General features: G+C 39.0%; 1 protein-coding gene across 1 annotated transcript in view; it reads left to right on the forward strand.

Moving 5' to 3' along the window:
• Nucleotides 1–14320, forward strand: part of TOMM70 (translocase of outer mitochondrial membrane 70) — a 33581-nt gene extending 19261 nt beyond the window's left edge. The window contains exons 7-12 of the mRNA XM_065913833.1: nt 486–620; nt 1654–1761; nt 2611–2727; nt 7635–7732; nt 8325–8447; nt 13871–14320. Of these exons, the coding sequence (XP_065769905.1) occupies nt 486–620; nt 1654–1761; nt 2611–2727; nt 7635–7732; nt 8325–8447; nt 13871–14024 (735 nt within the window). The 3' untranslated portion in view covers nt 14025–14320. The remainder of the gene's footprint in view (nt 1–485; nt 621–1653; nt 1762–2610; nt 2728–7634; nt 7733–8324; nt 8448–13870) is intronic.
• The last annotated feature ends 11170 nt before the right edge of the window (nt 14321–25490 follow it).

Here is a 25490-nt window from a genome sequence, read left to right on the forward strand (position 1 = left end):
ACCAGCTGGTGAAGAGAGAAATAGACTGATTTAGAAATAGTCTATTTAGAAATAGACTGATTTATCTATACAATGGAATATTATTCAGCCCCTAAAATAGAATGAAGTACATATTAGAACTTAGATGAACCTTGAAGACCTGCTGTTTGTGAAAGAAGACAGACACGAAAGGCCACATAGTTTACGATTCCATTTGTGTGAAATGTGTGGAATATACAAACCCGTAGAAATAGAAGATAGAATGGTGGTTTCCAGGGACTGAGAATTAGAGGTGAAATAGAGAGTGCCTGCTAATGTGTTTGACGTTTCTTTTGGGAGCAGTGAAAACATTTCTAGTGGTGACTGGCTGCACAACATTTTTAGTCATATACTAAAAATGACTCTTACAGTATGTGAACTATGTCTCAAGAAAGCCATTATTTAAAAAAAAAAACTAAATTAGAATAAAAAGTAATGATGACTCTTTCCTCATTTTGGGTGTGTAGCTTCGAGCAAATGCGCTCATCAAAAGAGGCAGCATGTACATGCAGCAGCAGCAGCCTTTGTTGTCTACTCAGGACTTTAACATGGCTGCCGACATCGATCCTCAGAATGCAGATGTTTATCACCACCGAGGACAGGTAAATTAATTTTCTTAAGGCATTCTGATCCTTGAGGGGTTTGATAGCATTTTTGAGAATGTCTTAAAGTTTTCTTGTATCACTTATGATAGCTGTGAACAAAGTATCAGGGTGGTTTAGTTTGGGTTGACATTTTGAACTTTTGTCCTGATATTTACTAGTTAAAAAAAGAGAGGGAAGAGGAAGGCTGCAAGTGTTGGCTTGCCAGTTCAAGTTTGGTTTTTAGGCATTTCTGCTTCATAGGTTTTCAATGAGTAAAGCATTAAAAACTTAGTGACAAATTAAAAAAAAAAACTTGTAGTGAGCATTTTGAGTTAACACTTAGAATCAATAGAATGATTTTTGTAGGCATCTTGTAAGGAATTATTAACTTGAGCTATCTAGACAGTATCACAAAAAATCTCTTCTGAATAGAGTTTTATAATTCTATGCATATTTGGTTTTTAGTAAAAATTCATAGTGAAGAAAACAGTTCCCAATTTCAGCCTCATCTGGAAAAACATGGCTTTATAAATCTGTTTGTGTGATGTGGCTTCTTGGAGTGCATTAGAATGGAAAGTATGGACTAATCCATATAATAACAGAAAAGTTCAAGTCCTTTCTAATGGAAAATTTTACCTAATATTTCTGTCTGGAGCATCTTAAGAAGTATCGAGATAACCTTAAAATTCTTGATATTTTGATCCTTACCGGGTGTGTCTTAAGATTAATATGAAATGTAATTATTTAATGCTTGATTGATCCCTCCTTTAAGTTTGAAAGTACAGACATATTCTAGAAGAAAAATCATTTAAGAGTGATTAAAAACTGGTAGGTTTATAGTGCTTTTTTAAAAAATTGAACACCAGTTCTGTTTTAGCGCACCTTTCTTTTAAAATTATAAGATTTTCTGATTCACGGTTTCTAGAAAGTAATTCTATATTAATAATTCCACGCTTAGCTTTTTGCTGATTGTGCTAAAAGTCACGGTACATGCTTAACTGGTGTAGTTTTTGTTTTGAACCGCGCTTATTTGCATACTTTTTTTCCTTAGCTGAAAATACTGCTTGATCAAGTTGAAGAAGCAGTGGCAGATTTTGATGAATGTATTAGATTAAGACCTGAGTCTGCTCTGGCACAAGCTCAGAAATGTTTTGCTTTGGTAGGTTCTATTTTCTTTTGTATTTTCCTAAACATCAGTATTTCCCATTGTTAACAAAAATGAGTATCTCATTGTCTACAAAATCTTCTGTTTTTTCCTTCAATCTGTGATGAACAGGGAGAAAAACGTCAGCTTAAAGAAATAGAAGTGTGTATGTTACTTGAAGTACTGCTGCAGTATTTCTCTGGGTTCTTTATTTGGTTCATCTTGGTAGATGTTTGTCCCTGATTTTATGTGCCCCCTAAACAACACTCTTCTCCCTACTCTTTACCATAAGCCAGTACAAAGAACAAAAGCATTTCGAGGAAATAACTTGGCGAACATGACACCATATAATGCACCTCTCATTTCACCTTTGTAGAGCTATTCAGAAACACAAAGTTGGAAACCAGGTAAAATAAGACCATTTCTAATGAGATGAAATATTTCCAATTAGCCCCATACCCTGAGTCCTAAAAGAATTTTCCTTTTAAAGAAAAAAGTCAGTTTACAAACAAGTGAAAATGTTATCAGATGAAGGATACTATCATGCTTTTAATAAAATGATAATAAATTTCATTGAGTTTAATATTCCCCTATTTATATGCAAAGTTAACTTCAAATTAGTCTGTCTTCTAGGATATTGAGCATCTGGAAATTGTATAGTGGCGATGAAGCCCTAATTGTACATAACCTTTGAATCCCTGCTCTGCAGATATTCCTGTGGAACCGTTTTAGATGCAGCAAATTATGTTAGCAAATTACCTGCTTTTCTGGAAATACTTATGTAATTTTGTGTGACCATTATGTTAACATTTCCTGAGTTTTTGAGTTCTTGATTTGACAGACCTGTTTTGATTTTTTACACAGTATCGCCAGGCATATACAGGAAACAATTCTTCACAAATCCAAGCAGCTATGAAAGGTTTTGAAGAGGTCATAAAGAAATTTCCAAAGTGTGCTGAAGGCTACGCATTATATGCCCAGGTAAATGTCATTTTTCGTTTTTTTTTCAGTTGCCAGTTCTTTTGTAAAGAAGTGCATTTATATCCTGAATCCTAGAGTGGAAATCAGAAAACAGTGCTCTTGTTGCAGCTTTTGTGGAAGCAAACGACTTTGTTCCTGGTTCCCAGGATGGTCCTGAATCACCTCAACAGGGCTTCCTTTCTGTGTTAGATAATTTGAAAACTGTGGCCCTAAACTTGTAACCTGGGGAAGCTTTAATAGAGCATTTCCCTCATGTTTCCATTTGGATTGGATTTATAAGAAGTTAATTACTTTAGGAAGATTTACTGTATGCAATTGGTGGGGAAGATGTCCTTGGAGACAGTTTTCTTTCTCTTTGATTACTGTCTTTTAAATGGTTAGTCTGTAACAGCTCATTTTAATCTATGATTTGTCCAAAATTCTTGAAGCTTTCCTTGATTTAGGATTGAAACTATGGAAAATTGGATTTCAATTTGCATTATTTTCACTTTTAATCATAGTTTGAACTCTTTAAAAGTTTATTAACTTTAAACCATCCATTTAGAGGAAAATGATTAGCTTCTTATACCCACAGTTAGAGTTTTCCCTCTAACTAAATGATATCTGAATGACTGTTACTTACTCTTTAAGTTAAAAGCTGCTTATGATATCTCAAAACCCAGCCATCTCAAAATTCTATGTATTTTGTCTTTTCTTTTTATTTTTTAGCCTAAAGAAATTTGTCTCTCCTTCTTCCTTATCCCCCCAAACATCACAGAAACAGGAAGCACTTAGAAATGACCATCCATGGTAGACTCCTACCTCCAAACATCCTTACGGTTTATTGTCTTGTTTCTCATTTCCTTCATCCCATCATAGGTCAAGTTATAAGAAGATTTCCACAGGGGCAAAATTTTCTTTTTCAGGGATTATTGAGAGGGACTGTGAGAAGACTGATTTCTGTTGGATCTATTCTGTAAAAGTCCTACATACCCCTGCATAGGGATTGAAATTCTGGGATATGAAGTACAACCCAGGAATTCTTTAACCTCAGTTTGAAATCTTATCTGAATATTCAGTCTTTAATTCCTAGACAGAATGACAATTAAAAAAATGATACATTGGTTGCTGACTGCATGCTGTCTTAATTAATTGTGAAAGCATGTACTATCAGTTCAGTTCAGTTGCTCAGTCGTGTCCAACTCTTTGTGACCCCATGAACCACAGCACACCAGGCCTCCTTGTCCAACACCAATTCTCGGAGTCTACCCAAACCTATGTCCATCAAGTCAGTGATGCCATCCAACCATCTCATCCTCTGTCATCACCTTCTCCTCCTGCCGTCCATCTTTCCCAGCATCAGGATCTTTTCAAATGAGTCAGCTCTTCGCATCAGGTGGCTGAAGTATTGGAGTTTCAGTTTCAACATCAGACTTTCCAATGAACACTCAGGACTGATCTCCTTTAGGATGGACTGGTTGGATCTCCTTGCAGTCCAAAGGACTCTCAAGAGTCTTCTCCAACACCACAGTTTAGAAGCATCAATTCTTTGGCACTCAGCTTTCTTCACTGTCCAATTCTCACATCCATACATGATTACCGGAAAAGCCATAATCTTGACTAGACAGACCTTTGTTAGCAAAGTAATGTCTCTGTTTTTTTAATATGCTGTCTATGTTGGTCATAACTTTCCTTCCAAGGAGTAAGCCTCTTTTAGTTTCATGGCTGCGGCCACCATCTGCAGTGATTTTGGAGCCCAAGAAAACAAAGTCAGTCACTGTTTCCACCTTTTCCCAATCTATCTGCCATGAAGTAATAGGACAAGATGCCATGATCTTAGTTTTCTGAATTGAGCTTTAAGCCAACTTTTTCACTCTCCTCCTTCACTTTCATCAAGAGGATTTTTAGTTCACTTTCTCCCTTAAGGGTGGTGTCATCTGCATATCTGAGGTTATTGATATTTCTCCCGGCAATCTTGATTCCAGCTTGTGCTTCCTCCAGCCCAGCGTGTCTCATGATGTACTCTATATATAAGTTAAATAAGCAGGGTGACAATATACAGCCTTGACGTACTCCTTTTCCTGTTTGGAACCAGTCTGTTGTTCCATGTCCAGATCTAACTGTTGCTTCCTGACCTGCATACAGATTTCTCAAGTGGCAGGTCAGGTGGTCTGGTATTCCCATCTCTTGAAGAATTTTGCACGGTTTGTTGTGATCCACACAGTCAAAGGCTTTGGCATAGTCAATAAAGCAGAAATAGATGTTTTTCTGGAACTCTAGCTTTTTCGATGATCCAGCGGGATGTTGGCAGTTTGACCTCTGGTTCCTCTGACTTTTCTAAATCCAGCTTGGACATCTGGAAGTTCATGGTTCATGTACTGTTGAAGCGTGGCTTGGAGAATTTTGAGCATTACTTTACTAGCGTGTGAGATGAATGCAATTGTGAGGTAGTTTGAGCATTCTTTGGCATTTCCTTTCTTTGGAATTGGAATGAAAACTGACCTTTTCCAGTCCTGTGGCCACTGCTGAGTTTTCCAAATTTGCTGGCATATTGAGTGCAGCACTTTCACAGTAACATCTTTCAGGATTTGAAATAGCTCAACTGGAATTCCATCACCTTCCCTAGCTTTGTTCATAGTGATGCTTCCCAAGGCCCACTTAACTTTGCATTGCAGGATGTCTGGCTCTAGGTGAGTGATCACACCATCGTGATTATCTGGGTCATGAAGATCTTTTTTATATAGTTCTTCTGTGTATTCTTGCCACCTCTTCTTAATACCTTCTGCTTCTGTTAGGTCTATACCATCTCTGTGCTTTATTGAGCCCAAGATATCTTTGCATAAAATGTTCCCTTGGTATCTCTAATTTTCTTGAAGAGATCTCTAGTCTTTCCCATTCTGTTGTTTTCCTCTATTTCTTTGCATTGATCACTGAGGAAGGCTTTCTTATCTCTCCTTGCTATTCTTTGGAACTCTGCATTCAAATGGGTATATCTTTCTTTTTCTCCTTTGCTTTTTGCTTCTCTTCTTTTCACAGCTATTTGTAAGGCCTCCTCAGACAGCCATTTTGCCTTTTTGCATTTCTTTTTCTTGGGGATGGTCTTGATCCCTGTCTCCTGTACAATGTCACACACCTCCGTCCATAGTTCATCAGGCACTGTATCTATTAGATCTAGTCCCTTAAATCTATTTCTCACTTCCACTGTATAATCATAAGGGATTTGATTTAGGTCATACCTGAATGGTCTAGTGGTTTTCCCTACTTTCTTCAATTTAAGTCTGAATTTGGCAATAAGGAGTTCGTGATCTGAGGCACAGTCAGCTCCCGGTCTTGTGTTTGCTGACTGTATAGAGCTTCTCCATCTTTGGCTGCAAAGAATATAATCAATCTGATTTCAGTGTTGGCCATCTGGTGATGTCCATATGTAGAGTCTTCTTTTGAGTTGTTGGAAGAGGGTGTTTGCTGTGACCAGTGCATTCTCTTGGCAAAACTCTATTAGCCTTTGCACTGCTTCATTCTGTACTCCAAGGCCAAGTTTGCCTGTTACCCCAGGTGTTTCTTGACTTCCTACTTTTGCATTCCAGTTCCCTATAATGGAAAGGGAATCTTTTTTGGGTGTTAGTTCTAAAAGGCCTTTTAGGTATTCATAGAACCGTTCAACTTCAGCTTCTTCAGCATTACTGGTTGGGGCATAGACTTGGATTACCATGATATAGAATGGTTTGCCTTGGAAACAGAGATCATTCTTTCGCTTTTGAGATTGCATCCAAGTACTGCATTTCAGACTCTTGTTGACTGTGATGGCTACTCCATTTCTTCTAAGGGATTCTTGCCCACAGTAGTAGATATAATGGTCATCTGAATACTATAATATATAAAATTTTATAGCACGTACAGAAATTAAAATGAGACAAACACACATAATTTTATGAAGTATGTACTGAATAGTACACTTGGATTTAGGCCTTATGTTTAATTCGAAACAAACCAGAAGGTAACCATCCTCATCACTGAAATAAAATTCAGAAGGGCTTTTTTGGTTCAGATTTCTATAAGCAGCTAAAAGAGCAAAGGCCACTGACTAGCTTTTAAAGAAACCAACATTAGGAACAACTCTTTAGCAGAGGTTTCATAATTGTATATTTCTGTGTCCTTGTGTTACCGTCAAAGTAGGTTTTGCCTTCCTTGAGCATTGTCTTAGCAGCACTAGCACTATTACAAGTTTGTTTGCACTAAATTTCTATCTTTTGGTCCCTCTTCTGATGTTTGCAACTTTTAATTTATATATATTTATAGAGAGTTATATTTTAGTTACATAGTGTGACTTTTTGCTTTGAACTCAGAAGCTTGAGCTTAGATGTCAGCTCACTCTCAGAGTTACAGTTTGAATATGGTCTGGTTTCCACATAACCAGGCCTTCCATTTCTGCCATGGGATTTGCCTTAAAAGTTGACTGTAGCTTTTTTTTCTTTCACCAGTTATTTTTAAGGATTGACTTTGACAACCATTAACATACCTACCTGAATTTATCTTTCCAAATAAGTATTGTTTTTAAGGTTAACATTTTTAATTAAGTTTAATCCCCTAAACAGGACTTCCCAGGCGGCATCAGTGGTAGAGAACCCACCTGCCAATGCAGGAGACATAGGAGACTCCCTGGGTCAGGAAGATCCTCTGGAGAAGGGAATGGCTACCCACTCCAGTATCCTTGCCTGGAAAATTCCATGGACAGAGAGCCTGGCGGGCTACAGTTCATGGAGTTGCAAAAGAGCCAGACACGACTGAGCAACTAAACAACAGTCACCCCAAAACAGTAATTTGGTAATGAACAATTAAATGAAGTAACTTTTAATGATTAATAAGCAACATAATTTTAACTCCTTAGGGATACAGTTACCTAAATTTAACTGAAGTATCTCTTCACATAGGCATTAACAGATCAACAGCAGTTTGGCAAAGCTGATGAAATGTATGATAAATGTATTAATTTGGAACCAGATAATGCCACAACATATGTTCATAAAGGGTATGTATTTTTGGGGCCTCTTTGTTCCAGTAAAAAAGCTTAATTGCTTGCATAGTAATAAAATGGATTTGTTTTGCTCACTGAAAAAGGGGATTGTGGTAGAGTCAGTGAGCTAACTGAAATTGAAAAATTTTTTCATTGCTATGAATGCTCCACTGTTACTTTTTTTTTTTTTAACTTTTATTTTTTTAATAATATTTCATTATTATATAATAATTACTAAATGTGCTACTTGAACTCTAGCTTAAGGATTTCAGTTCTGAACATCCTGTCAAATATTACTTGTATCAAAATAAGAGACACATAAATAGGTTTTTCCTGTTCCAGTATACTTATCATTTGTAAAACTTTACTTAAATTATACAAATTAAAACATTAAGCTGTGCAAAGCAAGATAATAATAGACCCTAGACCATTATAATAGGGAATTTAGACTACAAAACCACTATAAGTTGAGGGAGAAAAAACTGATTTGGTGCTGATTCTGTACTGTTTTAGATTTTGTTTTTCCTAATTAATTGAAATAAAATTCATTGAGAGCAGAATTGATACTGGGCCATGGTCACATCTGACTGCTGTTTTGTATTTGCAGTTTACTTCAACTGCAGTGGAAGCAAGATCTGGATAAAGGCTTGGAGCTCATCAGCAAGGCCATCGAAACTGACAACAAGTGTGACTTCGCCTATGAGACCATGGGGACTATTGAAGTGCAGAGGTAACTCTGTAGTCTGGCCTCAGGGAAGCTAGGGAAGCTACGCAGATGTTCATTTGTGTTTTTTTATTGTATATACCTTATTGTCATTATTCATTGAATGTTTAAGTCTTAACATGCCTTGGGAGGCACGATTCCCTTGAAACTATACAACTTTGATTTGCTTGGTTTCATATTTTTTCAGTTTAAAAATCAAACTTACGAAAGTTGTTTAAGTCAAGCATACGCATTAAAGGGGAGCTTGAGTTTTCTTTATTCGCGTTGTTTGGTTGTACCTCCTGTCACCTGTGTCTCTTCTGTCGGAGGGGAAACGTCTGCACTGTGCGTAGGCACTGCTCTGTAGCATGAGGCTTGGCGGCCACATTGCCCAAAGACATAGATCTTGCTTCAGCCACGTGGCTGAGCAGCTTGCACCATCACCTCTGAACCCTCAAGTTTTCTTTCAAATCAGGGAGTTGGGTAAAATTTTTGCAGTTCTTTTTCATAACTTCTTAATTTCTGTAAATGTTTATCCAGAATTGCACTTGAGATTCACCATTAACAGATGACACCTGCATATACCATCGACTTTAATGTAGTATGCCATCTTGACACTGGCATTGTCACCCATTTGAGTATGTACTCTAGGCCAGGTACTGAACTTTAGGTGCTTTCCAAATATTTCAGTTGGTTTTTATCTGTCTTTATAAAGGTTGAGATTATATGGTCCTCAATTTAATTGAAGACTATAGAAACTGATTCCTCAGTCAGTCAGTTCAGTCGCTCAGTCATGTGCAACTCTTTGCGGCCCCATGAACTGCAGCATGCCAGACCTCCCTGTCTGTCACCAACTCCCAGAGTTTACTCGAACTCATGTCCACTGAGTCAGTGAAGCCATCCAACCATCTCATCCTCTGTCGTCCCCTTCTCCCAACTTCAATCTTTCCCACATCAGGGTCTTTTCAAATGAGTCAGTTCTTCATATCAGGTGGCCAAGTATTGGAGTTTCACCTTCAGCATCAGTCCTTCCAATGAATAATCAGGACTGATTTCCTTTAAAAAGATGGATTGGTTGGCTCTCCTTGCAGTCCAAGGGATTCTGAAGAGTCTTCTCCAACACCACAGTTCAAAAGCATCAATTCTTTGGCACTCAGCTTTATAGATCATCTCTCATATCCATACATGACTACTGGAAAAACTACATCTTTGACTAGATGGACCTTTGTTGGCAAAGTAATGTCTCTGTTTTTTAATATGCTGTCTAGGTTGGTCATAACTTTCCTTCCAAGGAGTAAGCCTCTTTTAATTTCATGGCTACAGTCACCATCTGCAGTGATTTTGGAGCCCAAGAAAACAAAGTCAGCCACTGTTTCCACCTTTTCCCCATCTATCTGCCATGAAGTGATGGAACCAGATGCCATGATCTTAGTTTTCTGAATGTTGAGTTTTAAGCCAACTTTTCACTCTCCTCTTTTCACTTTCATCAGGAGGCTCTTTAGTTCTTAGCTTTCTGCCATAAAGGTGGTGTCATCTGCATATCTGAGGTTGTTGATATTTCTCCTGGCATTCTTGATTCCAGCTTGTGCTTCATCCATCCCAGTGTTTCTCATGGTGTACTCTGCATATAAGTTAAACAAGTAGGGTGAAAATATATAGCCTTGATGTACTCCTTTTTCTATTTGGAACCAGTCTGTTGTTCCATGTCCAGTTCTGTTGCTTCCTGACCTGAATACAGATTTCTTAGGAGGCAGGTAAGGTGGTCTGGTATTCCCATCTCTTGAAGAATTTTCCACAGTTTGTTGTGATCCACACAGTCAAAGGCTTTGGCATAGTCAATAAAGCCGAAGTAGATGTTTTTCTGGAACTCTCTTGCTTTTTCAGTAATCCAACGGATGTTGGCGATTTGATCTCTGGTTCCTCTGACTTTTCTTAATCCAGCTTGAACATCTGGAAGTTCACGGTTCACATACTGTTGAAGCCTGGCTTGGAGAATTTTAAGCATTACTTTACTCATGTGTGAGATGAGTACAGTTGTGCGGTAGTTTGAGCATTCTTTGGCATTTCCTTTCTTTGGGATTGGAATGAAAACTGACCTTTTCCAGTCCTGTGGCCACTGCTGAGTTTTCCAAATTTGCTGGCATATTGAGTGCAGCACTTTCACAGTAAGATCTTTCAGGATTTGAAATAGCTCAACTGGAATTCCATCACCTCTACTAGCTTTGTTTGTAGTGATGCTTCTTAAGGCCCACTTGACTTCACACTCCAGGATGTTTGGCACTAGGTGAGTGATCACACCATCATGATTATCTGGGTCATGAAGGTCTTTTTTGTATAGTTTTCCTGTGTATTCTTGCCACCTCTTAATGCCTTCTGCTTCTGTTAGGTCCCTACCATCTCTGTCCTTTACTGAGCCCATCTTTGTATTCCTAGACTGGTTAAATTAATAAGGTGACATTGTGAGCCAGTAGTAGAAAGAGGAGATGAACCCATATTTCACTGATGCCGAAAGCAGCTGATCTTCCCACCATCACTTGTCAGGAACCAGTAGGAGTTGTCTTAATAACATTCAGTCACTTCTGGAGTCCTCTTCTCTCTCAGCTCCAGAGGAAGCAGAATATATGTGTGTGTGCGTGTGTATATATATAGGCCGATGAAAATTTTTGTGATTCTTTTGAACCATTCTGACAGTTGCATATAAATATTAAGTTACTTCTTAATTTCCAGTTAATGTGAATAGAACATTCCTATGCTAGAATATGATTGGGTAGTAGTTCCTAATCTTTTGAGCAAAGATGTGGACTTTTCCTAGAATAACGCATATATGGAAGCTCTCTGCACTTAAGTTGTTCATAGAGCCTGGGTTAAGGGCCCCTAATTTATGGAGTTTGATGAATTGTGTTTGAATTGTACTTTAAGAAATCCACTCTAAATCCTGCTTTACAAATAGATAAATGTTAATGAATGAAATTGCTGGTTAATGTAAGATTCAGCACATCTTCTGTCGACCTGATATCTGAACATGCACTGTTAGGTTTTAATTGTCTCATGCACCATATCGGTATGTGTAGCAGGAGATTGACTGCAGTCACCCAGCAGCACATTTCACTTCTTAGAGTGTGACTGTCATGTGTGTGTGTGTTAGTTGCTCAGTTGTGTCCCCCTCTTTGTGACCGCATGGACTATAGCGCTCCAGGCTTCTCTGTCCTTGAAATTCTTCAGGCAAGAATACTGGAGTGGGTAGCTGTTCCCTTCTCCAGGAGATCTTCCCAGCCCTGGGATCAAATGCAGGTCTCCTGCATGGCAGGCAGATTCTTCACCATCTGAGCTACGAGGGAAGCCCATTATATATATAGTGGGGACTTAATATTTAATGTAAGATTATAGGCACATATGCATGTATACATATCCAATACTAGTTACTTTAAAACAGCTCTTGCTTCTTAGTAAGTATATAAAGCCTAGTCACAGACTGTAAGAGGTAAATTTTAGTTTTTTGACAAAACGTATTCATCCATTTATTCAAAAAATGGATAATAGTTACCAAGCATTGCACTTGGTTCTGAAAATTGAAAGGTGTCCATTAAGGATCTACTTCTGCTTCACTGACTACACTAAAGCCTTTGACTGTGTGGATCACAACAAACCATGGAAAATTCTTAAAGAGATGGGAATACTGGAGTACCTTACCTGTCTCCTGAGAATCCTGTATGCAGGTCAAGAAGGAACAGTTAGAACCGGACATGGAACAACTGACTGGTTCAAAACTGGGAAAGGAGTATAACAAGGCTATATATTGTCACCCTGCTTGTTATATGCAGAGTACATCATGAAAAATGGTGGGCTGGATGAATCACAAGATGGAATCAAGAATCCCAGGAGAAATATCAATAACCCCAGATATGCAGATGATACCACTCTAATGGCAGAAAGTAGAGAGGAACTAAAGAACCTCTTGATGAAGGGGAAAAGAGGAGAGTGAAAAAGCTGACTTGAAACTCAACATTCAAAAAAACTAAGATCATGGCATCTGGTCCCATCACTTCATGGCGAATAGAAGGGGAAAAAAGTGGAAGCAGTGACAGTTTTTATTTTCTTGGACTCCAAAACCACTGTGGACAGTAACTGCAGACATGAAATTAAAAGACACTTCCTCCTTGGAAGGAAAACTATGACAATCCTAGACAGCATATTAAAAAGCAGACATCACTTTGCCAACAAAGGTTGATATAGTCAAAGCTACAGTTTTTCCAGGAGTCATGTAAAGATGTGAGAGTTGGACCAAAAAAAAGGATGCGTGCTGAAGAACTGGTGCTTTTGAACTGTGGTGCTAGAGAAGACCCTTGAGAGTCCCTTGGACTGCAAGGAGATTAAACCAGTCAGTCCTAAAGAAGATCAAACCTGAATATTAATTGGAAGGACTGAAGCTGAGGCTTCAGTACTTTGGCGACCTGATGGGAAGAGCCAACTCATTGGAAAAGACCTTTGATGCTGGTAAAGATTGAGGGCAAGCAGAGAACGCAGGCAGCAGAGGATGAGATGGTTGGATACCATCCCCGACTCGGACACAGACAGAGGCAGCTAGCATGCTGCAGTCCATGGGGTCGTAAGGAGTTGAACAAGACTTAGCGACTTACCAACAAAGACCCATGTAAGCATATATTCATCTGAATGTGCATAGAGTGGTGATAGAATTACGGGAACAATGAAGAGGGAGCAGCCAATTCCTGCTGGGAAAGGGAAAAATATTTTTCATGAAGATATTCTAGTCAGTATTTGAACTGGGCCTTAGAAAGGTGAGGATTTGACTAGAATCAGGCAGAGAAGCAACAAGTAATCTGACCACTGTTAGCATGAGTGTACTCAAGGAGACCTGTGTGACTGGAGCAGAGATGTGGGGCTAACGATTGCTGGTAAGGGTTGCACAGATCTGTGAAGGTGAGGTCCCTGAATGCCCTTAATGTTCTCTCAGCTCGCATCACTGCTTTGTAAAGGAGCCTAATGATGGAGTAGAAATGAGCAGAATTTACGAACCAGATGTGATTAGGATTATAAGTCATTGAATTTTTCTAGTCTCACTGTTCTTATCTGTAAACAAAGGCCACAAGAAACATAATATAAGCACATACAGTATTCAGTCATGTCCAACGCTTGGTGACCCCATGGCCTGTGGCCCACCAGGCTCCCCTGTCCATGGACCCCTCCAGGCAAGCGTACTGGAGTGGGCTGCCACTTCCTACTGACCCGGCAGTCAGGCCCGGGCCTCCCGCGTCGCAGGCAGATTCTTTCCCTCTGAGCCACCGGGGGAGCTCTGTATTTGTAATAGTAGCTAACAGTCACTGTTTCCTATATGATGGGCATCATCTTGTTACAAAGAAGCATTTTATTAGTATCATGGTTGAAACTTAAAGGTCAGCTCCATGTAATTTTTGGTTTTGTTTTTCTTTTAGAGGAAACATGGAGAAAGCCATTGACATGTTCAACAAAGCTATTAACCTGGCCAAATCAGAAATGGAGATGGCTCATCTGTACTCACTCTGTGATGCTGCCCATGCCCAGACAGAAGTTGCAAAGAAATACGGATTAAAACCACCAACATTATAAAACGTGGGGGAAGGAAAATGACCCTCTTTTTAGAAGTTTACCCCTCTCCAGCTGAACCCTGAAGACACTGTTGTGAACTGTGCTGAACGGCGGGACTCCGTGTTTGCATTTGCGCTGCTGTCCTCTTACCGCGGTCTCCTGTTTAGGTGTGGGAGTGGCTGCTGGAGAAAGCTTGCGGGGTGGCAGCTTTTATTCCCTGTGCGACAAGAGCTTAGAACCTGTTAAAGGGATGTGAAAATAAAGTTGCAAAGAGTACAAATGACAATTGGCCATGCAAATAAAAACTTTGATTTGTTGATTTGACTTTTTTTTGAGGGGGTGGGAGGGTGAATATGTGCTGGTTGATTTTGTCTTTGTGTGTGTGTATGTGTATATATATGAATATTCTACAGTTTTACAGCATGTTGGTTTTTTAATTAACATAGTACGTGCTGTAAAATAGGATTCTTTTAGATTTGGTTAATCCCTTTCAGTTGATTCCTCTGAAGGAAACAAAGCTTAAGTGGGGATTTTGTTTTTACGGCAGCAAAATTGAGACCCTTTAAACCACTGTCAGCATGCACAATGCCTCTGATTGTGCAGAATGTTAGACACGGTGGCAACGCTTAAATCTTCTGACCCCCTTCAACTCTAATAGATAATGTACATCATTCTTAAAGTCTACAGTAGCTCTTTTTCACACAGTAAATCATGCAGAAGCAAGATATTCTAGTTGATGTATGTGCAGAAGACTGAGAATTAGAGGGAGAGCAGACCAGGCATGAGGTAAGATGAAATGGAAATGTGTTTATAATTGCCCATGGTTATTTTCCCCTATTTAATAGGTACTACTATTTAATAGTGTACTTTTTAAAGAAAACAAAGATTGGTTATATATATATATAAAGATGAAATGTAATAAGTAATTAGCTTAAAATTTCTAGTGAAGAAACTGTGGCTAACAGTTCAAAAAGGATGAAAGTCTCATGTCTAGAAGCATACTATTTCCTGAAGTGACAAGTTTAATGCTTCTTAACTACGGCTATGTGTACTTAAGGGATTTTGAGCCAGTATTTTCAAAGATGCTGAGGACATGTGGCCTGTATTTTAGTTTTGAACTAACTTTGGTCTTTAAGTATGTCCAGGTCTGTACTGGGGATACCGATGACAGGTTTTTGTTTTATTCATTTTACCTTTAGCTCACCCTCTTCCTTAGCAATCACTTTGTTTTTTCAACATGTCACTTTGATAGATCATCCTTTTCTTATATGCTGGATTTTTCTGGTGGGGGGTGGGGTGTTCTTACAGAATATCCTCCTTTGAGATATTTATGGTGGTTTTGAGATATTCAGGGTGGGAAGAGGTTTACTTAAGTCTGAGTAGAGTAAAAGAGCAAGCTGTCAGTTATACTTTTCTGGAAATATTATCTAATTAGAGTTTACATTTTTGGGAGTAAATGAGCATTTTACCCCTCTTTAAAAAGGTGCTTTATCCTATTGAAACCAAAAAGATTTTGTCAAAAATGCTATCTTTTTAGAAGCTACTAGAAATGACTCCCTTCCAAAGTCAGAGTCTGGAAAATATTGAGAGGCCTCTAACTAACTGGTGGGGGCAGTGAACATAATTTAGGATGGCTTGGATAATGGACAGTGGGAGAGCTCCGCACTGTAGTTTTTAAATTAAGCACCTACTGTAATAACCCCTGAATACAGAAATGCTCTACATTTCTGAACAACCTCTGGCTTAAAACAGTTTTTATTTGCATGGCTGTATTTACATTAACACTGATATTTTCTTCTCTCTTCCTACCCCTTGGGGTTTGGTAGAAAACACACAAAGGAGACAAGCATGTACCATTCGATACGATCATTCCAGATCCTCATGGATATTGCCTGTTCTGAAAAATATTTGAAACTGCGCTGAAAGCTGCATCTGTCTGTATCTTTTCTTTTGTAAATGACCTCACATGTAAATTCACCAAATAAATATTACCATCAAGCTTTTCAATCTATTCTTTAAATAGAAGGATAGGCAGTTTATTCATTTGCCATAGTATTCGGTAAATTCAGTCATTCTCTTGTGGGTCCAAGCTAACTTTGACATGTTGGACACGTTTGATTATGAAACACAGTAAGTTTTGGGTATTAAAGATGGGAGTTTCCCATTCTTCCTCCTGGTGAAACAAAAGCTCTAAGGAACAGCTAGTAGAACCAACTTACTCTTCCTACCTTTACCTTACTTGCACTGCACAACAGCCTGGAAGGTTACCAGGCAGACCTGAGCCCCGTGACTCAGCTTATCCTCAAACTGGTTTCACCAGTGAGGGTTTTTTTTCCCCCCACCAGTGAGCTTTGATCAGTCTTCAGTCACTTGTTTTGTAGTCTGAAAAATCCTACCATCCTTAGGTATTTGTGGTATGAATAAGTAAGAGATCTCAGTGCAGTACTAAGCAGCTTTGGCTTTATAACACAATTCAGGTAGACGGAAATTCACATTGTAAATAGTCATTTTTCCCAGGAGAGCTCAACTAATTGTCATCTTCTTAAGGCTGTTTATAAACAGGAAGACTGTATAATTACCCCAAAAATTTTTGCGTAATAATTAAAGTAGTAATTACCCAAGACTGTCCTGGGTAAATTGAGTTGTATGGTCTTTGTATTTATAAAGAAACAATATTGGAATGGTGATGGTAATGGGAGAGCTAATAACTAATCAACCCTACCTTTAAATCTCTGCAAAACTGTTTGAACAGTCAGTTCAGTTCAGTCACTCAGTCGTGTCCAACTCTTTGCGACCCCATAAGCTGCAGCACGCCAGGCCTCCCTGTCCATCACCAATTCCCGGAGTCCACCCAAACTCATGTCCATTGAGTCGGCGATGCCATCCAACCATCTCATCCTGTCACCCCCTTCTCCTTCTGCCCTCAATCTTTCCCAGCATCAGGGTTTTTTCAAATGAGTCAGCTCTTTGCACGAGGTGGCCCAAGTATTGGAGTTTCAGCTTCAACATCAGTCCTTCCAATGAACACCCAGGACTGATCTCCCTTAGGATGGACTGGTTGGATCTCCTTGCAGTCCAAGGGACTCTCAAGAGTCTTCTCCAACACCACAGTTTAAAAGCATCACTTCTTCAGCGCTCAGCTTTCTTTATAGTCCAACTCTCACACCCATATGTGACCACTGGAAAAACCATTTCCTTGACTAGACGGACCTTTGTTGGCAAAGTAATGTCTCTGCTTTTTAATATGCTGTCTAGGTTGGTCATAACTTTCCTTCCAAAGAGTAAGTGTCTTTTAATTTCATGGGTGCAGTCACCATCTGCAGTGATTTTGGAGCCCCCAAAAATAAAGTCTCTCATTGTTTCCACTATTTCCCCATCTATTTGCCATGAAGTGATGGGACCAGATGCCATGATCTTAGTTTTCTGAATGCTTTTTTTTTTCTGAATGTTATTAACTTGGTCTATTTTTAAGGCTTTACACACAGTGATAGAATGAATAGTGGTCCTCCAGAAGATATTCATGTGATCCCTGGAACCTGTGTTACCTTATAGGGCAAAAATGGACTTAAGGGTGTTATTCAGTTAATCTCGTGATTGGGAAAATATCCTGGGTTATCTAGGTGGAGCCCAGATACAGTTACAAGTGTCTTTGTAAAAGCGATTTCAGACAGAAGAGAAGACAGCGTGACAACAGACAGAGATCAGAGTGCTGTGGCCTCGGGCCAAGGAATGCTGGCAGCCCCCAGGAGCTCAAAGCGCAAGAATGGATTCTGCCCTAGAGCAGAGCGTGGTCCCGCTGACACCCTGACTTCAGTCCAGTGAAACTGATTTTGGACTTCTGGCCTTCAGAACTACGAGAAAGTAAGTTTCTGTTGTTTCAAGTCACTAAATACGTGGCAATTTGTTATGACAGCCGCAGGAAACCAATTCTTTCGCTATTATGTACAAGGAAGCCTATAATTGAATTATTTTTGAGTACTGCGAAGTTCAGCATGACCTCACGTGCACTTACACTTTGGCCAAAGGCATTTCAGGCAGAGTGAAGATTTAGTCAAGAGATGGGGCGTTTGTGATGGAAAATCCATGTGATCATGGTAAAATCACCAGGTCAAACGCCTGCTCTTCATGAGGTTAAAAAAATTGAGACGCCTCTGCCAGTACCAAGAAGAAATATCAAAAGTAAGATGCTATTTCCAAATGTTTTCATTTATTTCAAGGAGACAGTGCACAAATTCTGTTGGGAGTTGAGAGCTTGTATTAGTAGACCCTTCTAGACTACCTTCCTGCCAGCTGGGACTCAAGGGACAGGAACTATGCCAACCAAAGGAGGGAAGTTCAAGGTGAGAAGAGGCTGGGGGCAAATATGACAGCTGCCTTTCAGAGGCCAGGGACATGACTCGGTTTCTCCAGTTTGGGTTTTTTGTTTTTTTTCTTTTGCTAGCACTGGAATACACCATGAATCTGCAAGTGCTGTCCTAGAGGCCACGGGAGGGTTTGGCAGATAAGATTTCTATGGCATAGAGGGGAGGAAGACCACAATTCAAACAGACTCCTGGACAGCATCTGGGGGACTAGAAACTAAAGCAAGGGGGGACCAGATAGAGCAGGTGGGCGCCTGCACAGATGACCCATGGTCTAAATTATCCATGAACCGCTATATTAAGCAAATATTACCCAATTTTAATTCTCAGAATACCTGCTTTACATCAATAACTGGAAAGGGTCAGATTGTGCCCTACTTACTAAGTAGTTTCATGAAGGCTAGCAGAAGATGTGAGACCCTAGGGTAGAGATGATGGATCTACTTACTTAGAACACGCTAAGCAGCTGAGCTTCATGTTCGCTTTGCACCCGCGCCTCATGGAGGTGCCCTGGAGTAACCTAGGTGGAGGTCACATGTGGAGTGGGTCTGTGTCACAGCTGAGAAACTCTAAGCTTGGGAAGCCCAAATCTTAATGAACTGGCCCCTTGAAAACCTGCCTAACTTTTGCATCAGTGGGAAACAAGATTATTATTGTGCTGATTTATAAACAGACCTGTCTAATCTTATGCTTCAGAAAAGACAGTTTCTGTCTTCTAAAGTTGTTCACTTTATACAGACGTCTTTGAAAGGACAGTCTGGAAGAAAAGCTATCAGTGCCTCTGTTTGCAAGGCATGCAGAAACTTTTAAAGCGACCTGTGGAAAATGGGACTGCTCATCTCTCATGTTTTTAGCTTTCATGACTTCATCTCAAGCTTAACCTTCATGAGTTTAGAGGATTACAGTGTCTATTCTGGGCAACAGCATAGTGCAAGCAGAAGCATTATTGGCCTGAGCATCAGTGACTTTGGTTCTACAGCTTTCCACTGGCTGTGTGATCTTAAGTAAATGAAGGTCTGATCCAGTTCTAAATTATATGAAGCTACCCTATGTCCTGGATCGTCCCAAATTAGAATCCCTTAATAAGGGAACCGCTCCAGAATATGAAGTTGATATTTCACCAGAAAACCTGCACATGTCATGTCCAAGTACAAACTGTAGGAATGAATTCCTTTCAACTCAACACTAACCAAGAAACCCATCAGGTGGCTCCAGGAGCTCCAACACTGAGCTCCTTTTATGGCACAGAGTTTTGGCGCCATAAGATCATATAAAGTTACATGCACCACAGCATGGAGACACAGGCAGGAATAACTTCCGCCAAGCCTCGCGTAATGACGAAGATTTAGGTCAGGAACTTTCTGGAAGAGGAGGACACCACAGAACAACATGGAAGACTAAGTGAAGGGATGTTCGTCCGAGCTGAAAATAAGTCATCCAAGCTGAAGTGGAGTCCAACAAGATGAAGCTGTTTTTTTTAAACTGGTGAGGAGACACCAAGAGTAAAACTACATATGAGGATTACCAGCATGTGGTCTTGAATAGACCATGTATGTAAAGGAGACTACACCAGCACAAAAAGTACTAAAACTGGGAAACATGAACATCTAAGGGACAGAGACGGCCATGAAAAAGTGCTCAGAGAGACGGTAAGACCAAGGTCAGGTGGATGGTGGCCAAATGGACAGGTCTGCAAAGAGATCACCAGTAATCTGACAGAGAAGTGTGACTAGAATGGTGAGGGGGAGAATGTGGCTTCAAGGACCTGAAAAGAAACTGAAAGATAATAATTAACGAGTAGAAATGACTCCTTTAAGTAACCGGGTGAAAAACAATGAGTTTTTTTACAGATGGCATGGTTTTTGTTTTGAGTGAGAAACTTTGATCATACAGACAGGATATTAACAGCACACAAAGGAATACATTTGAAAAATTATGTCAAAAAGAGCTCGGATCACAACACTGCCCCTTGCCCACCGTATTCCATTCTTCCAGATTCATACTCATTTGGGGAATTATGAACTAGCTACCAAGGAATCACTGAACAGGAGGCAATGTTCTCACATGTATGTGTTTTAGTGATTTGACTGTAGATCTGGGGCCAAGTTTCTACTTCCTGGTTTTAACAAGACCACTTTATCCCTAAAGTGAATTTTCTTCCACAGCTACCTTCTGCTTACCCTCCAGTCTCCACTCAGGAAGCAGCAAAGGTAATCGGTCAGGATTCTGACACGAAGGCGTACGCATAAACGGTGAACGCCCGAACCAGGCCTGCTGCCCCGGCAACGCGTTCAGCCAGCGCGGACATCACCGGACACATGCCTCGTCCCTTTTCATCTCCTGGCTTTCTTCAAACCCACTCACGTCCAAAACCTACACAGCAGTGCGTAGGGAGCAGCATAAAAGACTAAAAACCAAAACCAAACCAAAACCCAGCGCCCGCGCAGAGGACATTCCCTCAGAAACCTTCCCCACTCGGAGTACTGTGCGCAGACCTACCTTGGGGGCAGCAAGGAGTCCTTCCCTACACGCCCACTTGACGTCACGACATGACCGCTGCTCAGTCATTTTAAAACATGGAATGCTAGTAATTTATCAATTTGTAACCAACACTACACCTGTCATCTGTTAGCTCAACTTCAAACACCTCGGCTAGAGTCAAGTCACATTTTCATGACTGACGGCACATCCTGGCTTATTTCCGCATCTGTTATCAAGCTTGTGAGGGAATCAGTTCCATTAGCTAACGTATTGCCTTACCTAAACTGCAGGGGACAGATGCCCAAAATGTGACGGCATACTTCAAAGTATTCACACAAAAAAGCATCATTGCCTAACTCATTGAAAGTCAGGGAGTGAAGGAAAGAGAGTTAACACCTTTTTCATGGCCTTATATTGCAATGTTCTTCCAATTCAGGTGGACCAAGTTCAAGGTTCATTTCGGTCAGATAACACTTTCTTCAAGGTGAAATCAGAGACTGTTGCCACTTAGTTTCTAAGAATACAAACAATGTTACTTCCTAATAGGAGATGCCTACTTCATTCATTGCAAGGTGTTCAAATGCACCAGAAGGCAAGATGACCTGATAATAATAAAAGGACGATACGCACATTTAGTAATGAAATACAAAAGCAAGTTTTAGAATCCATCTGCTACTATCTGTTGTAGGAATCCTATATAAAGGGAAAATGTCTTTTCAAAGAGGAAATCAAGAATACTTTAGACATATAAAAATAAAAACACAACATTCCAAAATCTATGCGATGCAGCAAGCAAAACAGTTTTGAGAGGGAAGTTTATAGCAAAACAGGCCTACTTCAAGAAGCAAGAAAAATTTCAACCTACATCTAAAAGAATTACAAAGAACATACAAAGCCCAAAGTCAGCAGAAAGAAGGAATTAACAAAGATCAAAAATGAAACAGAGACCAAAAATAAATAAATAAATCAATATGCCAAGAGTTAGCTTTTGGAAAAGAAAATTGACAAGCCTTTACCCAGGCTCTTTAAGAAAACAGAACCCAAATGAAAAATGGAAAAGAAATCAGAACCAGTATCACAGATTTAAAAAATTACATGCAAGAAAACAAAAACAATTATATGCCAATAGGAAAACCTAGTAGAAACATAAATTTCTAGAAATGTACACTCTTTCAAGAATGAATCAAGAAGAAACTGATAAACAAACCAATCATCAGTAGTAAAATTTAATTAGTTATCAAAACTCTCAGCAAAAGTTCAGGACTGGTCAGTTTTACAGAGGAATTCTACCAAACATAAAAAAGAGCTAATATCTATCCACAAGCTACTTTTTAATTTTAAATTTTTTAAATTACTTTAAAATTGAAAAGGAGGGAACAGTCCCCTAAATTCATTCTATGAGACCAGCATCACCCTGACACCAAAATCAGAGAAACACAACACACAAAAAGGGAATTCCCTGGCAGTTCAGTGGCTAGAATTCCACTCTTCCATTGTGGAGGGGTCACAGGTTCGATCCCTGGTCAGGGAACTAAGACCCTGCAGGCAGCACAGTCAGCCAGAAAAAGAAAAAAGATATCACATAAAAAATTTGAGGCCAATGTCTCTGATGAATATAGATGTGAAAACCCTCAACAAAATATTAGCAGACTGAATTCAACCATGTACAAAAAGATCATACACTGTGATCAAGTGGGATTTTTATTCCAGGGATACAAATTGTTAATTTCATAATGAATAAAAATGACATTCAACAAGATGACATACCAGCCCTAAATATGCACCTAATAAGAGCTTCAACACACCTGAAGCAAAATGAAAGAATTGTAATGAGAAATTGACAAATCCACAATTATGCTCCAAGATATCAACACCCCTCTGTTCATAACTGACAGTTGTTTTTTGTCTTAATTTTTCTAAAGATACAGAAGACTTAAAAACACTATCACCCAGTATGACTTAATTGACATTAATAGAAAACTACATATAACAGCAGCCAAATACACATTCTTTTCAAGGGCACATGGAACATTTACTAAAAACACAGTATGGGCCATAAAACAATCTCATAAAACAAATTTAAAAGTATTTAAATTATACAATGTATGTTATCTGGCCACAATGGAATCAAATTAGAAAGCAATAACAGAAAGATCTGGAAAATCTCAAATATTTCAAAATTAATATACATATCCTTGGATCAAAGAAAACATTAAAAGGGAAATAAGACAGTATTTTAAACTAAATGAAAATGAAAATATATCAAAGATTTGTGATGCAACTAAAGCAATACTTAGAGGGAAATTTATAGAGTTTCTAAAACAACTCTATTAGAAAGGACGAAAGGTCTTCAATAAACCTAAGCCCCACTTTAAAAAACCAGAAAAGAAAGAGCAAATGAAACGCAAGCAAACAGAAGAAAAAAGAATAAGAGCAGACCTTAATATACTGTGGTCAAGTGAAGTTTATCCCAGAAATGCAAGGCTGGTTCACCATTCCAAAATCAATACAATTCACAAAGTATAAACATAGACTAAAGGAGGAAAAAGATGTTTGTCTCAATAAAGGCAGGAGAAGCATCTGAAAAAAATCCAACATCCTTTCCAGATAAAAACTCTCAACACACTAGGAACACAAAGGAATTTCCCCAATCATAGAGGGCATCTTTGAAAGACTAAATGCTTTCTCTAAATCAGGACCAACACAAATACATCCATTCACGAGTCTATTCAGAACTGTACTAGAGGTTCTAGACAATGTTACAGGCCAGAAAAAAAAAAAAAAAAAAAGAACCAGATTGGAAAGGAAGGAGCTTATTTATTTTGTATACTGTATTTGCAGACATGATCATCTATGTGAAAAATCTTATAGAATACAAACATAAAAAGCTGCTAGAATGAGTTTAGCAAGGTTGCAGAATAAAAGAGCACATATAGAAATAAATTCTATTTTATACACCAGCAATGAAAAAACAAGAAATTAGTTTACAGAACTTACTTTGTCAATAGTGAGCATTAAAAAACTTGTAGGCTTTAGGGATAAAATGGACAAAAGATCTGCATTACCTTCACTCTGGAATTAACAAACACTGTTGAGAGAAATTAAGGAAGGCCTAAATAATTGAGGAGATATCTCATATTTCTGAGTCAGTGATTCAATATTGGTAAGATGTCAACTTTCCACAGAGTCAATGCAATTCCAATGAAAACCCAGACAGGCTTATGTTCTATAGAAATTTACAATCTAATTCTGAAGCTTGTTTGGAGATAAAAGGACTTAGTCTAAACCATTTTGAAAAGTAAGCTGGAGGACTGATACTGGCTTCAAGACGTACTACTAAGTTAGAGTAACCAACACAGTTAGTTAGTTCGTATGTATGTAAGAATATATATGGCCCATTCATTTTAATAAAGATGCCAAGGCAATTCAATGGAACAACTGGATAGCGAGAGGCGAAAAACAAAACAAAACAAAACTGGACTCTTACACCATATACAAAAAATTACCAATTCAATATGGGCCGTAACTCAAATAGCCAAAGCAATCTTGCGAAAGAACACAGAGCTGGGGGAACTAGGCTCTGACTTCAGGCTACACTGCAGAGCTACATTAAGCAAAACAGCATGTTACTGCCACAAAAGAGAAATACAGATCAATGGGACAGGATAGAAAACCCAGAAATAAACCCACGCACTGAGTCAATTAACCTATGACAAAGGACGCAGTGGAGAAAAGGTAAGTCTCTTCAGTAAGTGGTACTGGGAAAGCTGGACAGAAAAGCGTGAAATGAGGACATTCTCTTAACATCATAAACAAAAATAAACTCAAAATGGATTAAAGACCTAAATGTAAGAGCAGATACTATAAAACTCTTAAAACAGGCAGAATACTCTGACATAAATCACAGCCAGTATTTTTTTGGATCCACCTCCTAATTAAAAATAAAAACAAATGTGACCTAATTAAACTTAAAAGCTTTTGTCATGAGCAAAGGAAACCATGAACAAAACAAAAAGAAAACTCACAAAAAGGGAGAAAATACTTGCAAACGACGTGACCAACAAGGGATTGACCTCCAAAATAAGGACCCAATACAATTCAGTGTCAAAAAACAAACAAAAAATTCAAACAACCCAAATTTAAAAAATGAGAAGACCTGAACAGACATTTTCCCAAAGACATACAGATAGCCAAAAGGCACATGAAAAGATCTTCAATGTTGCTAATTAATAGAGAAATGCGAATCAAAACTATAATGAGGTATTACCTCACACCAGTCAGAACAGCCATCAAAAAGGCTACAAATAATAAAAGCTGGAGACGGTGCAGAGAAAAGGGAACCTCCTGCACTGTTAGTGGAAATGTAAATTGGTGGCGCCACTAGGGAGAACTTTAAAAAACTACATTTGTAATTTGCCATATGATTCAAGACTTCCTTGGACTGCAAGGAGATCAAACCAGTCAATTCTAAAGGAAATTCTAAAGGAAATCAATCCTGAATATTCATTGGAGAGACTGATGCTGAGGCTGAAACTCCACTACTTTGGCCCCCTGATGCCAAGAGCCAAGTCACTGGAAAAGACCCTGATGCTGGGAAAGACTGAGGGCAGGAGGAGGAGACGACAGAGGACAAGATGGTTGGATG

This window comes from Muntiacus reevesi, chromosome 21 (assembly GCF_963930625.1).
Source record: "Muntiacus reevesi chromosome 21, mMunRee1.1, whole genome shotgun sequence".
NCBI classification, from domain to species: Eukaryota; Metazoa; Chordata; class Mammalia; order Artiodactyla; family Cervidae; genus Muntiacus; species Muntiacus reevesi.